This window comes from Lotus japonicus, chromosome 6, assembly GCF_012489685.1.
Source record: "Lotus japonicus ecotype B-129 chromosome 6, LjGifu_v1.2".
In the NCBI taxonomy this organism is placed as follows: Eukaryota; Viridiplantae; Streptophyta; class Magnoliopsida; order Fabales; family Fabaceae; genus Lotus; species Lotus japonicus.
In genome coordinates, this window is record NC_080046.1 from 56,481,551 (window position 1) to 56,496,784 (window position 15,234).

At 36.0% G+C, this 15,234-nt stretch overlaps 4 protein-coding genes across 6 annotated transcripts; all 4 read right to left on the bottom strand.

Moving 5' to 3' along the window:
* Positions 1-240: 240 nt before the first annotated feature.
* On the bottom strand, positions 241-2,158 carry LOC130723647 (protein RESTRICTED TEV MOVEMENT 3-like). 2 transcript variants are annotated; one of them, XM_057574755.1, is made up of 3 exons: positions 1,710-2,158; positions 1,443-1,599; positions 241-1,334 (listed from the first exon to the last, which is right to left on the bottom strand). In XM_057574755.1, exons 1-3 carry the CDS (start codon positions 1,710-1,712, stop codon positions 640-642), a joined length of 855 nt encoding a protein of 284 aa, XP_057430738.1. In that variant the 5' UTR covers positions 1,713-2,158; the 3' UTR covers positions 241-639. The 2 variants fall into 2 exon arrangements, with proteins under 2 accessions (XP_057430738.1, XP_057430737.1); XM_057574754.1 differs by having other exon boundaries at positions 1,443-1,603; positions 1,710-2,157.
* Positions 2,159-3,128: 970 nt separating this feature from the next.
* On the bottom strand, positions 3,129-4,484 carry LOC130724430 (MATH domain and coiled-coil domain-containing protein At3g58360-like). The gene is made up of 3 exons (XM_057575652.1): positions 4,334-4,484; positions 4,072-4,223; positions 3,129-3,926 (listed from the first exon to the last, which is right to left on the bottom strand). Exons 1-3 carry the CDS (start codon positions 4,474-4,476, stop codon positions 3,208-3,210), a joined length of 1,014 nt encoding a protein of 337 aa, XP_057431635.1. The 5' UTR covers positions 4,477-4,484; the 3' UTR covers positions 3,129-3,207.
* A 1,063-nt stretch (positions 4,485-5,547) lies between these two features.
* LOC130724091 (MATH domain and coiled-coil domain-containing protein At3g58360-like) lies at positions 5,548-7,848 on the bottom strand. 2 transcript variants are annotated; one of them, XM_057575263.1, is made up of 3 exons: positions 6,739-7,848; positions 6,473-6,617; positions 5,548-6,369 (listed from the first exon to the last, which is right to left on the bottom strand). In XM_057575263.1, exons 1-3 carry the CDS (start codon positions 6,739-6,741, stop codon positions 5,666-5,668), a joined length of 852 nt encoding a protein of 283 aa, XP_057431246.1. In that variant the 5' UTR covers positions 6,742-7,848; the 3' UTR covers positions 5,548-5,665. The 2 variants fall into 2 exon arrangements, with proteins under 2 accessions (XP_057431246.1, XP_057431245.1); XM_057575262.1 differs by having other exon boundaries at positions 6,473-6,621.
* Positions 7,849-12,049: 4,201 nt separating this feature from the next.
* LOC130725618 (MATH domain and coiled-coil domain-containing protein At3g58360-like) lies at positions 12,050-13,590 on the bottom strand. Its single transcript, XM_057576831.1, has 3 exons — positions 13,496-13,590; positions 13,235-13,389; positions 12,050-12,756 (listed from the first exon to the last, which is right to left on the bottom strand). Exons 1-3 carry the CDS (start codon positions 13,588-13,590, stop codon positions 12,050-12,052), a joined length of 957 nt encoding a protein of 318 aa, XP_057432814.1.
* Positions 13,591-15,234: the final 1,644 nt, after the last annotated feature.

Below are 15,234 nucleotides of genomic sequence, written 5' to 3' on the forward strand. Positions count from 1 at the left end.
ATGAAGCTGCTTCAAGATTCATAGCAGAGAAAAGAACAGACCTGCAGGTGAAGAGTTTGGTTGGGCAGTAGTGAACAATTATTGTACTTCAGAAATCTTCTATTAGTTTTCATTATGCTTTAAAATTTTAGAAGCTTGCTCACTCTTGAATCTTTTAGCATATGGGGTCAAGTACTATAGTTCTAAACTCCTTGTACTATTTAATACTCACACATATGCATGAATCAGCTCGAAGACAAACATGATGGTCTTCTGTGGCTTCAAGAGTTCAAGTTTTAGGCCCCTTCAAGTTATGTACAGAGCTAATATATACTATTACAATCTATCAAAGCAGTTTTGTTCTCACTTCTCAACTTCTCATGAATCATGATCATACTGCCTCTGGTGTGATTTATGTGTAGCAGAAACAAATTGAGAAGAATTCACTTGAGTTAAGTTTTCTCTAAAATTGAACAAAGGAAAGAGCTGTAAATAATTTGTAATTATTTGTAAGGTGTGACTTAATTTGTTATTGGAGACAGATAGATAAAGCGAAAAGTATTTGTCAAAGCACATATATATAAACACCTACATCCATATTCTTTTTTTTTTGTCTCCACAGAAACACAGATCAACTACGAATTCTTTAATGACCTGAATTTAAGGTACTCCATATGCTAGTTCAGCATCCAAATCCCTCTCTTCCAAACCTTTTGCCAAATGTCTTCTTGCTATTTCAAGATCTACCTCTGCAGTAAATATCTTCTCCTTCAGTGATTTGGTTTCCATCTCCAGAGTTGCCAAATTCTCCTTCATTGTTTTCAGTTCTTGAGCTTTCTCTATATAACTTTTCATACTTAAGGCAGATCGAATATGGGGTTGGAGCCATGTCAACTCAAAATTAAATGTCTGAAGTTTCTCCCATAAAGCTTGGAGATGACTACAAGCATCCGCATTCATATCTTTCACCTTCCTACTCTTAAGAAAATGTAGAACCTGACCCAAAGCTGTGAATGCCCATTCTGTAAACCTGCGACTTCTCTTCTGCTGGCAGTCAATTAGTGAGGGATGCAAGGAGCACACTTCATCTAAGAGTGGAATAAAAGCTTTCTCAATTTTCCCAAAACTCTTGAAATCCACAACCTCACCATCTGATGCAACATGTTCAATAATCTCAGAACAAACAGCGGGATCTACCTGATTCACATGCTCATGCTTTCTGACAGCAATCTCAACTTCAACAATGCAAGTATCGTTCACAATAAACCCACTACTAGCGTTATTAAATTCAACTAAAGGTATGAAATCATGACAACCGTAATCAGGCCGACTTTCACTGAACTGGTGCTCATATCCTAGCACATTTAGACAATAGTGTTCAATTATACAAAACAAAAACAAGATAACTAGTTAAACGAAATACTAACAAATTGCAAAAAAAGGGAGAAAAGTACAAACAATACCTTTTGTTATCGTCTTTTGGCTATAAACTTGATTAATAAGGGCCAAGTTGAAATTTGCAAATATGCTCCAGTCATTAGGAAAAATAGAGAGATCCCCAGCATACAAATAAAGTGACAAGCAGTCATCACTATCGTTCCCCTTTGGATACAGAATAACCTGCCTACAAGCAAAGTCCAAAAACATACAAGAAGTTGCCCAAATTAAAATCATTACAAAGAATATTATATGAGATGCTTGTATAGTAAATCAAGAATCCATTCACTCACCATAATGGATGGCCACCGATGTAGAAAGTCTCAGAGCATAGCTCTTCTTCTGAGTCGGCAAATTTAGAGAAGTTGTTAATCGTCCATGTGAATTTCTCTACCATTTTGTCACCAGTGTGTTGATTACTCATTTCACCAACCTATCAGCTTCAACATCAAAACTGCATAAGAAAAAAGATTGTTGCATGTCTCATTTTATAAGAGGCTATGCTAGATTCTTTTTACTACTTCCCATTTCCCTATGTTAATTTGTGAAGTTCCCAAAAATCGACGTGATAATTATCTCTTTTCCAAATACTACTATCACACTTTCTAACTTCTGTGAGTCCGTTGAGCATCCCTATTAATTTCCGTCTTGTCTTTTAATATTCCCCTCCTATTCAATGTGAGTCCATGAAGAATACTAATGTGTATGAGCATGAGTAGAATGGATTAACAAACTTAAAAATTGAAATATTATTTATAAAAAAAATTCTATTTGATGTCCAACTATCCTTCAAGGAATTATTCTCTTGTTTATCAATTTAAATAATTTTAAAGAGAAAAAATCCATCGCAAATAATCTGATGTAGCACTAAGCACGTGTACTATTCTACCACTTCCTTTGGTGATTCTCTTATAAATAATAATCCAACAAATACTATCCCTCTTGGAGGAAAGATGATGTTCTTAATAATGCATTGTGGACCTATATATAGATACCTTTGTACTCAGAAAGTAACAAGCATTTCTTCAATTTCTTAAACGCTACTCTCTTGATTCCCTGTGCAGTAGAGAAATGGCTGAGCTTGCAAGATTGGAAATGAAATAGAGAAGTTCTTTGGCCGCCAGAAAAGTTTTGGCAATAGCAGCAACCCTCCGGCGACACAAAACCTCTGCCAATACAAGTTTTATCCAACCTAGCTATGGAGCAACCAAGGTTGTCCACATGAACGTGGAAGACATCAAGTGCAATAAAGCTGCTTCAAGAGTCAATGCAGAGAAAAGAACAGAGCTATACATGAAAGGTTTGGTTGGGCAGTAGTAATCAGTGATATAGTTTAGAAATCTTCACAAGTTATAGTTTTCCTTATAGGTCTTGAATCTTTTAGCATATGGGGTTCAGTACAGTAGTACTAATCTGCTTGTACTATGCAATACTTACACATATGCATGAATCAGCAATACTGACTATCAAGCAGTTTTGCTTTCATGACCATACTGGTGTGGTTTATGTGTAGCAAAGAGCAATTGTCAAGGTTGGGATGTACTTTCTTGGATGATGGTTTAAAAAACCAACATAATATTGAGGTGGATTTTTGTTCAAGCAATTATATATATGCATCAATATCATAAAAAAGATTCTATGTTCAATAAAAACTAGATTGGTCTAATAAAATTGACATGAAATTAAAATTAAAAAAACATGTTCAGTCAAAAGATCCCTAATCACTTACACCCATATTCTATGTTTTTCACAGAAACACAGACCGATTGTGAATTCTTTAACGACCTAAGTCTAAGGTCCTCCATATGCTAGGTCAGCATCCAAATCCCTCTCTTCCAAACCTTTTGCCAAATCTCTTCTTGCTATTTCAAGATCTACCTCTGCAGTAAATATCTTCTCCTTCAGTGATTTGGTTTCCATCTCTAGAGTTGCCAAATTCTCCTTCATTGCTTTCAGTTGCACAGCTTTCTCTATATAATTTTTCATACTTAAGGCAGATTGAATATGGGGTTGGAGCCAAGTCAAGTCAAAATTAAATGTCTGAAGTTCCTCCCATAAAAGTTGGAGATGACTACAAGCATCCGCATTCATATCTTTCACCTTTCTACTCTTAAGAAAATGTAGAATTTGGCCTAAAGCTGTGAATGCCCATTCAGTAAACCTGCGACTTCTCTTCTGCTGACAGTCAATTAGTGAGGGATGTAACTTACATACTTCCTCCAACAGTGGAACAAAAACTTTTTCAATTTTTCCAAAACTCTTGAAATCCACAAGGTCACCTAAAGGATTAATATTAGTAACCTGTACAACAGGCTCAGAGCAAACAACAGGTTTGCTAACTACTTGATCTGCCTGAGTCACATGTTCCGGCTTTACAACAGTAATCTCAGCTTCAACAATGCAAGTATCATTCACGATAAACCCACTTCTGAAGTTACGAAATTCAACTAAAGGTATGAACTCAGGCCAACCGTAATCCGGCTCGCTTTCACTGAACTTGTATTGAGATCCTAGCACATTTAGACAATAGTTTGATTATACAAAACGAAAAACAAGACTATTAAGCACGGACACTAGACACGACACATACACGCTAAAATCCAAAAAGTATGACTCCAGGACACGACTTATATATATATTGAAAAATAAAAATACCTGCAGTTATTGTCTTCTTGGCATTAAGTTGATTAATAAGGGCCAACTTGAAATTTGCAAATCTGCTCCAGGCATCAAAATTAGGGAGATCCCCAGACAAATAAATTGACAAGTAGCCAGTATTGTGCCCCTTTGGATAGATAGCAATCCGCCTACAAGAAAAGTCCAAAAATCACATAAGAAAAAGTTGCACACATTAAAATAATTTCAAATAACACATGAGATGCTTCATGCTTGTATAGTAAACCAAGAATTCAATCACCATGGATGGCCGCCGACGTAGAAATTCTCAGAGCACAGCTCATCTGAGTCCCATTTAGAGAAGTTGTTAATTGTCCATGTTAATTTCTGTAACATTTTATCACCCATGTGTATGTGTTGGTTCTTCAATTCACCAACTACCATCTTTATCCTTGAAACTGCATAAGAAAAATAAGGTTATTTTTTGTGTTGATTGCTTCAAATTTGAGTCACAACTCAGTAAATTTGCGAACAACGAACTTACAATAGATGTCAGAGTCCATGCTGTACTGTGTGGACTGTGGAGCAGGTACTACCGGAGAAGTTATAGAAATTTCCGAAGTGGTGTTCATGCTACAAAATGAAACTGCCCCTTCTCTAATTTTTGTGAATAAAACGGTTGAGCATCACTGTTCCTATAACTGCAATCTCCGTCGTGTCTTTCAACATATCCCTCCTAAACATTGTGATTCATGGGATTTTATTAGGGTTCTATACAATTAGGATATCTTTTGTTTTAATTATGATATTTTTTATTCTAAGATTATTTTTTAAGATTTTGTAATTTGATTATGACATTATTTAAAGATATTTGTTTATATTTTAAGGGATTTAGAGTTTGTTTGTTTTTTTCCTTTCCTTTCAAAAGTGTAATATGAAAACATCTCTATTTCTGTTTTAAGTTTTTAAAACAGTGCAAAATATATCATTCAAACCGTTTTGAACAAATTGTTTCTTAAATACAAAATCAAAGAAACCCTTTTTTCTGTTGAATGGAAGGGCAAAGTGGCCCCAAAACTACTACGTACTGAAAAGACAAGCGAGCGTAGTGTCTCCGCCATGTCCTAGAATAAAAGACTACGACACTCCACTCTAGGAGATTTTAGTGAAAGCACAACTACACGCCAAGGCCACTCTATTTTAGTTTTCCTTATAACTCTTGAATCTTTTAGCATATGGGGTTCAGTACAATAGTACTAATCTACTCTAAGAGACTAAGCTAAAACAAATAGGAAAAACATTTGATCAATTTTCTTGTCCCTCCATTCATCACCAAAGATAAGGGCTATATAATATATATACAACTTGTAATTCGAGACAGAGATGGACAAAGCAAAAAGCAATTGTCAATAAGCTTGTGATGGTTTAAAGAACCCACATATTGAGGTGGATTTTTATACAAGCAATTATATTCTATGTTCAATAGAAACTGGAATAGGTCTAATGAAATTGACATAATTTTAAAATTGGAAACATTCTCATTCTCAGTCAAAAGAACCATAAACTTCTTACACAAAATATTCTTTTTTCCCCCTCACAGAAACACCGACCAACATGTGAATTCCTTAACGACCTAATCTAGTTCACCATCCGAATCCAACTCGGAATTCAACTCTTCTAAATGTCTTCTTCTTGCTTCAAGATCTCTTCTTGCTATTGTGAGATCTACCTCTACAGTAGATATCTTCTCCTTCAGCGAGTTAGTTTCCATCTCTAGAGTTGCCAAATTCTTCCTCATTGTTTTCAATTGCACAACTTTCTCCTTATAACTTCCCCAACCTAAGGACCATAGAACTCCGGGCTCAAGCCATGTCAAATCAAAATTAAATGTCTTAAATGACTGAAGTTCCTCCCATAGAATTTGGAGATGACTAGAAGTATCTGCATTTATATCATCCGCCTTAGTAGTATGAAGAAAATGTAGAACTCGACCCAAAGCTGTGAACGCCCATTCAGTAAACCTACGACTGCTCTTTTGACTTCTCTTTTGGTGACACTCAATTAGGGAGGGGTGGTTTGAACACTCTAGCTCCAAGTATGGAACAAAAGTCTTTTCGATTTTCCCAATATTCTTGAAATCCACAAGCTCCTCCGCTAGTGATGATGACATGCAGACTTCCTGATGTAAAGGATTAGCGACCTCATTCACATGTACAATCTCAGCTATAATAATGCAAGTATCGTTCATGATAAACCCTTTTCTAGAGTCAAGAAGTTCAACTAAAGGTATGACAGGCCAAGCGTAATTATAGGCATCAGTGAACTGGTATTCAGATCCTAGCACATTTAGAAAATAATTTGTTCAATTAAGACAACAAATTAAAGGAAAACAGAGGAAGAAAGTGGAGAGAATATACACAATATATATATATATATATACCTGCAGTAATTGTCTTCTCGGCATTGACTTGATTGATAAGGGCCAACTTGAAATTTGCAAATATGCTCCGGATATGAGGCAAAATAACGAGATCCCCAGCACCCAAAACAATTGTCAAGTTGTTCCCTCGTGAATAGATAAAATGCTGCCTACAAGAAAAGTCCAAAAACACATATAGTAAAAGAAAAAGTTGCACAAATGAAAAATAATTTCAAGGAACACTTGAGATAGTTGTACAATAAACCAAGAATTATTCATATAATCACCATAAATGGCCACCGATTAAGAAAGTCTGAGAGGGCACCTCCTCTGATAAGTCCAACTTAGAGAAGTTGTTAATTGTCCATGTGAATTTCTCCAACATTTTATCACCAGTGGGTTGATTACTCATTTCACCAACCTAAAATCAAAACTGCGTAAGAAAAAGGCTTAAATAAGTTTTTGGTCCCTAACCTTTACTTACCATATGTTTGGTTTTTGTCCCTCGCCGGAGTAAAGGTGAGCTTTAGTCCCTAACCTTTGCCAAAATGTTTGGTTTTCATCCCTCCGGAGCTCTGGGTCAACGTCGGAGCTCCGGTGGCCCATGAAATTAACGGGGCCAGGTGTTATTTTTATTTATTTTTTTTAATAAAAAATTTAAAACTCATAAATATATCATCTTCATCTCCTCCCCTATGATCTTCATCATCTTCTTCATGATATGCAAAAAAAAACCCAGAAAAAAAAAAACCATAAAGAAACCCACATATATCATACCATAAAACTTTACAGATCAGTTTGTGGCTTTCTGCTGCAACTAAAACACAACTTAATTTTAAGAGAAAAAATGATAAATCATAAAACACAGGGAAAAGAAGAGGTGTTATGTGGGGCAAATGGGTATCAGAAATCAGAGAGCTGAGGAAGATTACATGACCATTGGTAACAAAATTCAAACCCTAGGTTCCCGCATTCAAACCTAAATCTCACAAGACCATAGCTTTTCCCTTGGCCAGCCCTGTCCCAAATCGCAGATTCTTTCGGACAGGCTGAAGGATGGGAACGAGACACAGGGACAGGTTGGCAGCGCCTCTGAGTGGAACCTGACTCATTCTCTCAACTGGGTTCGTGGCTCCAAAGAAGGATAAGAAGAGGAATCAACGGCGGAGTTCGCCGTTCGATAAGGTGAAGAAGACAGATTGGAGGCCAAATGGGCAAGAGAGAAGAGGAAGAAGTGACCCAGGTGATTTCTTCGAGCTCCTTCAACTGTAGCACGCATCAGATCTGATGGTTAAAGTTTTGCAGTGCTACTGTCAAATTGAATGGTGGGTGGCTAGGTTTTATGTAGTTGGAATTTAGGGATAAGAATGGGTTTTTTGTTTCTGGGTTTGGATGGGTTTTCATGTTTTGTTTATGGGTTTGAGGCTTTTTATTTAGAATTTTAAATAATTTCTTTTTTTAGATTAATTAGGTTTTTTTAATTTAAAAGAAAAATAAATTTCACATCAGCTTATTAATCCCACGTGGCCATGCCACATAGGTCACCGGAGCTCCGGCGTTGACCTAAAGCTCTGGAGGGATGAAAACCAAATATTTTGGCAAAGGTTAGGGACTAAAGCCCACCTTTGTTTCGACGAGGGACAAAAACCAAACATATAATAAAGGTTAGGGACCAAAAACTTATTTAAGTCTAAGAAAAAAATTGCTGCTTGTACCCATTTTATAAGAGCCCGAATCGCTCCCTTGCTGACACATTTTAATTAAAATTTCTCTTTTCTAGATTCTTTTTACTGCTTCTTGTATTTCCCTATGTTGATTTTTTGAAGTTTTCTAGGAAGTGTGATTGTATTTTTTCAATGTATCTCTTTTACAAATACAATCACACTTTCTATCTTCTGTGAAAAAAAACCGTTGAGCATCCCTATATATCCCTATTAAATACTCCATCCGTTCCTAAATAATTGACACTTTAAGTTTGTTGCACAAGTATTAAGAAACAACAATTAATGTTCTTGTTTTATTAAAATTACAATATAACTTCCTCCTATACCCTTTATCTCTCATATTAATTCTAACTTTTTCAACTTTTCTACCAACAATAAATGAATGGTACAATTGATAAAGTATAATTAATGCTCTCTTGAACTTTGTAAAGTGGCAGATAATTAGGAACAAAATTTAGGTACAAATAGTGTCAGTTATTTAGGAACGGAGGGAGTATTAATCTCCGTCTTGTCTTTTAATATTCCCCTCCCAAACATTGTGATAAAATTCAAATATTCAATGGGAAAATGTGGCTAAATGGATGAAAGCTACTAGTAATCCCTCCGTTTCTATTTAACTGTCCAGGAAGAGATGAAACACACATATTAAGGAGTGCAATTAATTTTGTTACTTTTCATAAAAATATTATTTGAATTCCTATTTCACCCTTTAAAATGTATATTACTCCCTCCGTCCCTAATTATAAGCTAAAGTTGTAAAAATCACACTTATTAAGAAAGCCTTAATTGATGCATTGATTTTTTTAAAAATGGTACAATCTTTCATATTTACCTCTATTTAAGTGAGTAGGAGAGGAGGAAAGAGAATAAAAGTGGGTTTTAATTTCAAAATGTTGGAATTAAACAACCAATAAATGCAAGGGTAAGTATGGAAAGAAATATTAGCTTTTACAACTTTAGCTTATATTTAGTGACAAAACATAAGTTTGAACTTTAGCTTATAATTAGGGACGGAGGGAGTATATTTTCTCATTTATTGTTCATCCAAAAGCATTTATTGGAAAAACATCATTTAATGCTCTCTTGAAACTCTAAGTGAACAGATATATAGGAACAAATTTTTTTCTTCAAAATAGACAGTTAATAAGGAATGGAGGAAGTAATATTTTAGCGTTGGTCTTCATGAAGCATGTTTAGTATTACGTTCCATGTCGAGTTACTATATGCATTTTGGGATGATTAGTTTAGGAACATAGCTTTAGGTTGGAAGCAGTAACGTAAAGCTGGCTCTATCTCCATTGGTTGAGGCTAATTTGCCACTACTACGGACAACAAGTTTTTGGTAACGTTTGACACATTACATTATTAAAATGTTATACCAAAGTTAATTTAGTAACGGGTGAAGGGTCCCGGGTTCGAATCCGGATGAGAGATTAATTTACTAACATTTCTAGCAACTAACATTTGTCTATAAAAAAAAATAGTAACGGGCTAAATGGACCATTTTTTAAGTAGTCTATTGGTGATCGGTTTAAGATTGTCAATTAAAAACTTATTATATTAACGGCTAAACAATGAATCACTTTTGAACCATTTACTGGGGCTTGGCCCCTCATTGTAACAAAAAAAAATGGTTCACTCTATAATCTCTTGTGAACAAAACTACGGTAACACTTCTCCCTTTTTCACACATGCTCTCTAGGCATTGGATTGGGCGGCTCGGGATCAGGTTTACTTCTCCTCATTTGAAAAAATAACAACATTTTAATGTGATTTAGTAACATTTCACTATACTTTTGAGTTATGAAAAAAATAATGAAAGTATCAATGAATTGCTGGGAGATTTTATCAGTTCAGTGCCAAAATCATCCATGTTCTGGTGAATCTGATGAAAACTTATTTGGCTGAGACAGAGTCTTACATTGTATTTGATGCTATACCATTAAATATCACCTTATCCTGACAACATGTGGGGCCTGAATTGTGCTTCTTTTCCAATAGATTGAATATTAGCATCACTCTAGCTAGGAGGAACAAATAATCAGGATCACAACCTAGTCAGGCAAGCTTGTTGCACTACTTGGTAGGCGGTGTGTTTGAGAATTAGGGTAGGGCCTGATGATGGTCTTCAACAACTAAAAACTGATTCCACCCAATGAACCAAAACAATCAACACCATTACACCTCATCTATTACTTTCCATTGGCTATAAAGATCAAATCTGATGTTGGGAAGAGAATTAAGTTAGAAAATATAGCATCAAAGAGTATAAACACCTCATGTGTACCTCATTTTTCTTTCTATTTCTCACTTCATATCACATCATATATCACATTAGCACTCCTCTCTTTTGTCTTCATTTCTCACCCTGGATGTCTACACCCATTGAGTTTCTACCCAACATTTTACAAGGTAGCACAACTATCACACTGGAGGTATCTGTTCATGAGTCAAAGCTCAATAACTAATGAAAATAGTTGAATGTTCATCAAGTCAAACTTAACAGAGAATCAGAATTAAACTTAGCCCATCAAGCCTAATGAAAATTAAGCCTGACTTAATTTAGAAGATATTATTGTACTTTATAGAAAATGTGATAACAGAATCTTGACAAAATTAAAAATAAAATTTCAAAAAGATCAATTGGAATATATGAATAACAAATATTCCATGAAGAATATATGAGCATGACTAGAATGGATTTACACATATACTTAAAATATGTGATCTTTAGTTTGATATCAAGATCCATGTATTTATTTATCAGAAAGTTTCTGTAGGTTGGGGGAGACAGGGGAGCCCATGGGCCGAGGAGCAAGACACCAAGAGATATCAACGCCACATCTTAACCCAAAACCTTAAGGCATTAGGTTTATGAGTCACATCTCTTATAAAGTCTTCTCCTCACCCAAACTTAACCAATGTTCTCCGCACTTGAATTCTCAACAATCTCCCCCTCAAGTGCCCCCTCAAGTGCGAGTAACCACCACATTATCATGGCCCCCCTCTGCGGAAGCATATCCACCCTTGCACCGCTGTTCGCTTCACCGCGTCAACGAAACCCGCCGCCTAGCCACACCGATAGGAAGACTTTCGACACAAGGAGCCGTAACCATGGCTACACCAACCATCGGCTCTGATACCACTTGTTGGGGGAGACAGGGGAGTCCATGGGCTGAGGAGCAAGACACCAAGAGATCTCGACGCCACATCTTAACTCAAAACCTTAAGGCATTAGGTTTATGAGTCACATCTCTTATAAAGTCTTCCCCTCACCCAAACTTAACCAATGTGGGACTCTAACTCCGCACTTGAATTCTCAACAGTTTTTATATTTAATGTACAACTACCCTTCAATTTAGCATATGGGGTTTAGTACTGTAGTACAAATTAATCTGCTTGTACTATGTAATACTTCCACATATAAATGTATCAGCTCGAAGACCAACATGAAGGTCTTCTGTGGCTTCAAGAGTTATAGGTCCATTCAAGTTATGTAGAGTGACAGTGCTAATATATACTCCATCCATCCCTAAAAACAATACACTTCAAGAGGTAATATTTAGAGACAGAGGGAGTAGTAAACTAGCTACCATGTAGTTTTGCTCATGAGTCATGACCATATTAATTGGTATGATTTATGTGTAGCAGAAACAAGTTGAGAATTCACTTGAGTTACCGTTCACTCTAAAATTGAACAAAGAAAAGGGCTTTACATAAACATTGACATGTAATTAGAACTGGTCTAATAAAATTGACATAGAATCAAAATTGAACACATTTTCAGTCAAAAGAACCATAAACGCCTACGTTCCTATTCTTTTTTTTTCTCACAGAAACACAGGCCAATTGTAAATTCTTTAATGAACTAAGTCTAAGGTCCTCCATATGCTAGTTCAGCATCCAAATCCTTCTCTTCCAAACCCCCTTTTGCCAAATCTCTTCTTGCTACTGTGAGATCTACCTCTGCAGTAAATATCTTCTCCTTTAGCGATTTGGTTTCCATCTCTAGAGTTGCCAAATTCTCCTTCATTGTTTTCAGATGAACAGCCTTCTCTATATAACCTTTCATACTTAATGCAGATTGAATATGGGGTTGGAGCCATGTCAAATCAAAATTAAAAGTCTGGAGCTCCTCCCATAAAAGTTGAAGATGACCACAAGCATCCGCATCCATATCTTTCACCTTTCTACTCTTCAGAAAATGTAGAACTTGACCCAAAGCTGTGAATGCCCATTCTTTAAACCTGCGACTTCTCTTCTGCTGGCAGTCAATTAGTGAGGGATGTAACAAGCACACTTGCTTCAAAAGTGGAATAAAAGTTTTTTCAATTTTTCCAAAACTCAGGAAATCCGCAAGCTCGCCATCTGATGACATAGATAGTTGCTTTGGTAAAGTAGGTTTGCAAACTACTTGATCTGCCTGAGTCACATGTTCCGGCTTTACAACAGCCATCTCAGCTTCAAGAATGCAAGTATCGTTCACGATAAACCCACTTGTAGAATTACGAAGTTCAACTAAAGGTATGAAATCAGGCCAATGCCATTCGTAGTCCCTTGCATTGAACGTGTGTGCAAATCCTAGCATATTTATATAATAGTGTTCGATTATTTAATTGGAACAAAACAAAAGAAATGGGAGATTTAATGAGTGATGCATGTAATAAGAAAATGAAGAGATAAAAAAATGAGTAGAAATGAGAAAGTAGAGAGTGTAAATGTATCCAAGTCTATTCATGTATATATATATATATATATAGTTGAGAACTCAGTGAAGCTTTCTTAGTTAGAATACAGTGATGTCTTTAACATAAGATTTCGACGTGCGTGGATAGTTCCACCAAATAGCAAAATTGCATTTTGTTTTGCACTGAAGATTTTTATGAGTGGGAAAGATGAAATATGGAAAAATAATTCATTTTTTATTTTAATTTTCAGATGAAACCAAAAAAAAAACATAAAGCATGATGTTTGGACAATCTAAAAATTAAACGAAATAACAAATTACAAAAAAAAAAAGCAAAAAAAAAAGGAGAGAAAAAGTATAAACAATATATACCTTTTGTTATTGTCCTTTTGCCATTAACTTGATTAATAAGGGCCAAGTTGAAATTTGCAAATATGCACCAGTCATCAGGCAAATCGCGCTCCACAAAAAACAAAGAAAATGACAAGTAGTCAGTATCGTTGCCGGTTGGATAGATAAAAAGAGCCCTACAAGCAAAGTTCAAAAACATACAAGAAAAAGTTAGACAAGTGAAAATCATTTCAAAGAACAGATGAGATGCTAGTATAGTAAATCAAGAATTCATTCAATCACCATGAATGACCACCGATGTGGAAAATATCAGAGCACTCCTCTGAGTCCAATTTAGAGAAGTTCTCAATTTTCCACGTGAATTTCTCTGTCACCATTTCTTCACCCGTGAGTTGATTCTTCATTTCACCAACCCACCAAGAGAGACAGAAAGCCAGAGTGATGCATACGAATATTAAGGTTGCTGCTTCCAAACTAGTTTTAACTTCGGCGCTCATCCTACCAAGTATTGCTGCTTGCCTGCTTGTCTCATTTTATAAGTTGCTACAGAGCCCGAATCGTTCCCTTGCTCACACATTTTAATTCTAGTACTAGTAGTACTAGTACTCTATTTTCTAGATTATTTTTACTACTTCCTGTATTTCCCTATGTTGTTGTTTTTTTGAAGTTTTCAAAGTTCAACGTCCTAGTTTTTTGAAACTAACGTCATAAGTAAATAGTGTAATTATCTTGGTTTTTAATTTTGTAATTAATGTATCTCTTTACAAACACTTTCTATCTTCTGTGAACAAAACGGTTGAGCATCCCAATCCCTATTAATCTCCTCTTGCTTCTACTAATATTCCCGTTGAGGGAGATTTTCAATCGTCCAATCCAAATATTCAATGCTTAAACCTCTTGCCCTATAACCCATTATGGGCTAGAACTAGAGGGCATCAGTTATGGTAGAGGTTTCCGACGTTCACACCAAGCTGATTGTGCCACGCTCCCCGTGTGCCATACTTACCCAGGCACAAAAATGTGCTCTCGAGCACTAGAGTTGAGCACGGAAACATCATCAATGCTCCTGATCTACCTCTCACCTTCGGCGGATAAGATCCTTATCACTTCATCTGTCCCATCACATGTCTCTTCCCCCTCCGCCCAACGCTCTAGCATAGAGCACGAGGCCTTGTGGAAAGCGCCACTACTAGACATACCTGCCAAGGTGAGGTGTTCGCCAAAAATCCCTTGGCTGAAAATGAAACACCGCTTTAGGCACTTATTACACCCTCGAAATCCACAAAGGGCCAACCATCATATAAAATGCATGGTCCAAGATTTCGAAGGTAACTAACCTATGTCTCTAAAACTTCCTCTCCATCTAATTCTCTAACTTGGCGTCGGATTGTGGGAACCTCCCAAGCGGCAAGCGCACCCGACGACAAAGACACGACAGAACACCTCGCTTCACTTCCTCATGATTAGGAAGCTTAAAGTTCTTCTTCAATCAACACTCTTTCAAATAATTTGACAAAATTCATCCGATCAATTCTTCTCTGAAACATTGTGATAAAATTCAAATATTCAATGTGAGTTCATCTAAATTATGTTTCCAACCGGTGTTCAAAATAATTGCTATTTCCTTGGTGTTCTCACTACAAAAAATCGCCTTATGCCGGTTGTATTGCGGCGGTTCAAAGAAACCGCCGTTTTATATGTATTTTACGTCGGTCTAGGCAACCGCCACAATCTTCTAAATAATACGTCAGTTTAGTTGTAATTAATGTCGGTTTAAACCGACGTAATAAAATTTTTATTTTCTAGCGTGTTAAGTTCTTCACTATGACTAGATTAAAATCTCGAGCTCTCTCTTCTAAAAATGTAAAGTAAGTTATCATACCATTATTAGTGAACCAGGTTGCATAATCTTTCTTTTTTTTTTTTTTTGAACTTCAGGTTGCATAAATTAAGATGTACTATATTTGCAAAAGTGTTACTAAAACCTTAAGGACATGGGGTTTGTACTACATTTGAAAAAA

Bases quoted from the DNA above. Each gene is read 5' to 3' on its own strand.
- LOC130723647 (XM_057574754.1), bottom strand. From the start codon at position 1,840: ATGAGTAATCAACACACTGGTGACAAAATGGTAGAGAAATTCACATGG. The intron at 1,604-1,709 runs GTGAGTGAATGG...CTTTGCTTGTAG, and splicing joins ATCGGTGGCCATCCATTATG to GCAGGTTATTCTGTATCCAA. The intron at 1,335-1,442 runs GTATTGTTTGTA...TAAATGTGCTAG, and splicing joins CCAAAAGACGATAACAAAAG to GATATGAGCACCAGTTCAGT.
- LOC130724430 (XM_057575652.1), bottom strand. From the start codon at position 4,476: ATGGTAGTTGGTGAATTGAAGAACCAACACATACACATGGGTGATAAA. The intron at 4,224-4,333 runs GTGATTGAATTC...CTTTTCTTGTAG, and splicing joins TACGTCGGCGGCCATCCATG to GCGGATTGCTATCTATCCAA. The intron at 3,927-4,071 runs GTATTTTTATTT...TAAATGTGCTAG, and splicing joins CAAGAAGACAATAACTGCAG to GATCTCAATACAAGTTCAGT.
- LOC130724091 (XM_057575262.1), bottom strand. From the start codon at position 6,863: ATGAGTAATCAACCCACTGGTGATAAAATGTTGGAGAAATTCACATGG. The intron at 6,622-6,738 runs GTGATTATATGA...CTTTTCTTGTAG, and splicing joins TTAATCGGTGGCCATTTATG to GCAGCATTTTATCTATTCAC. The intron at 6,370-6,472 runs GTATATATATAT...TAAATGTGCTAG, and splicing joins CGAGAAGACAATTACTGCAG to GATCTGAATACCAGTTCACT.
- LOC130725618 (XM_057576831.1), bottom strand. From the start codon at position 13,590: ATGGTGACAGAGAAATTCACGTGGAAAATTGAGAACTTCTCTAAATTG. The intron at 13,390-13,495 runs GTGATTGAATGA...CTTTGCTTGTAG, and splicing joins CACATCGGTGGTCATTCATG to GGCTCTTTTTATCTATCCAA. The intron at 12,757-13,234 runs GTATATATTGTT...TAAATATGCTAG, and splicing joins CAAAAGGACAATAACAAAAG to GATTTGCACACACGTTCAAT.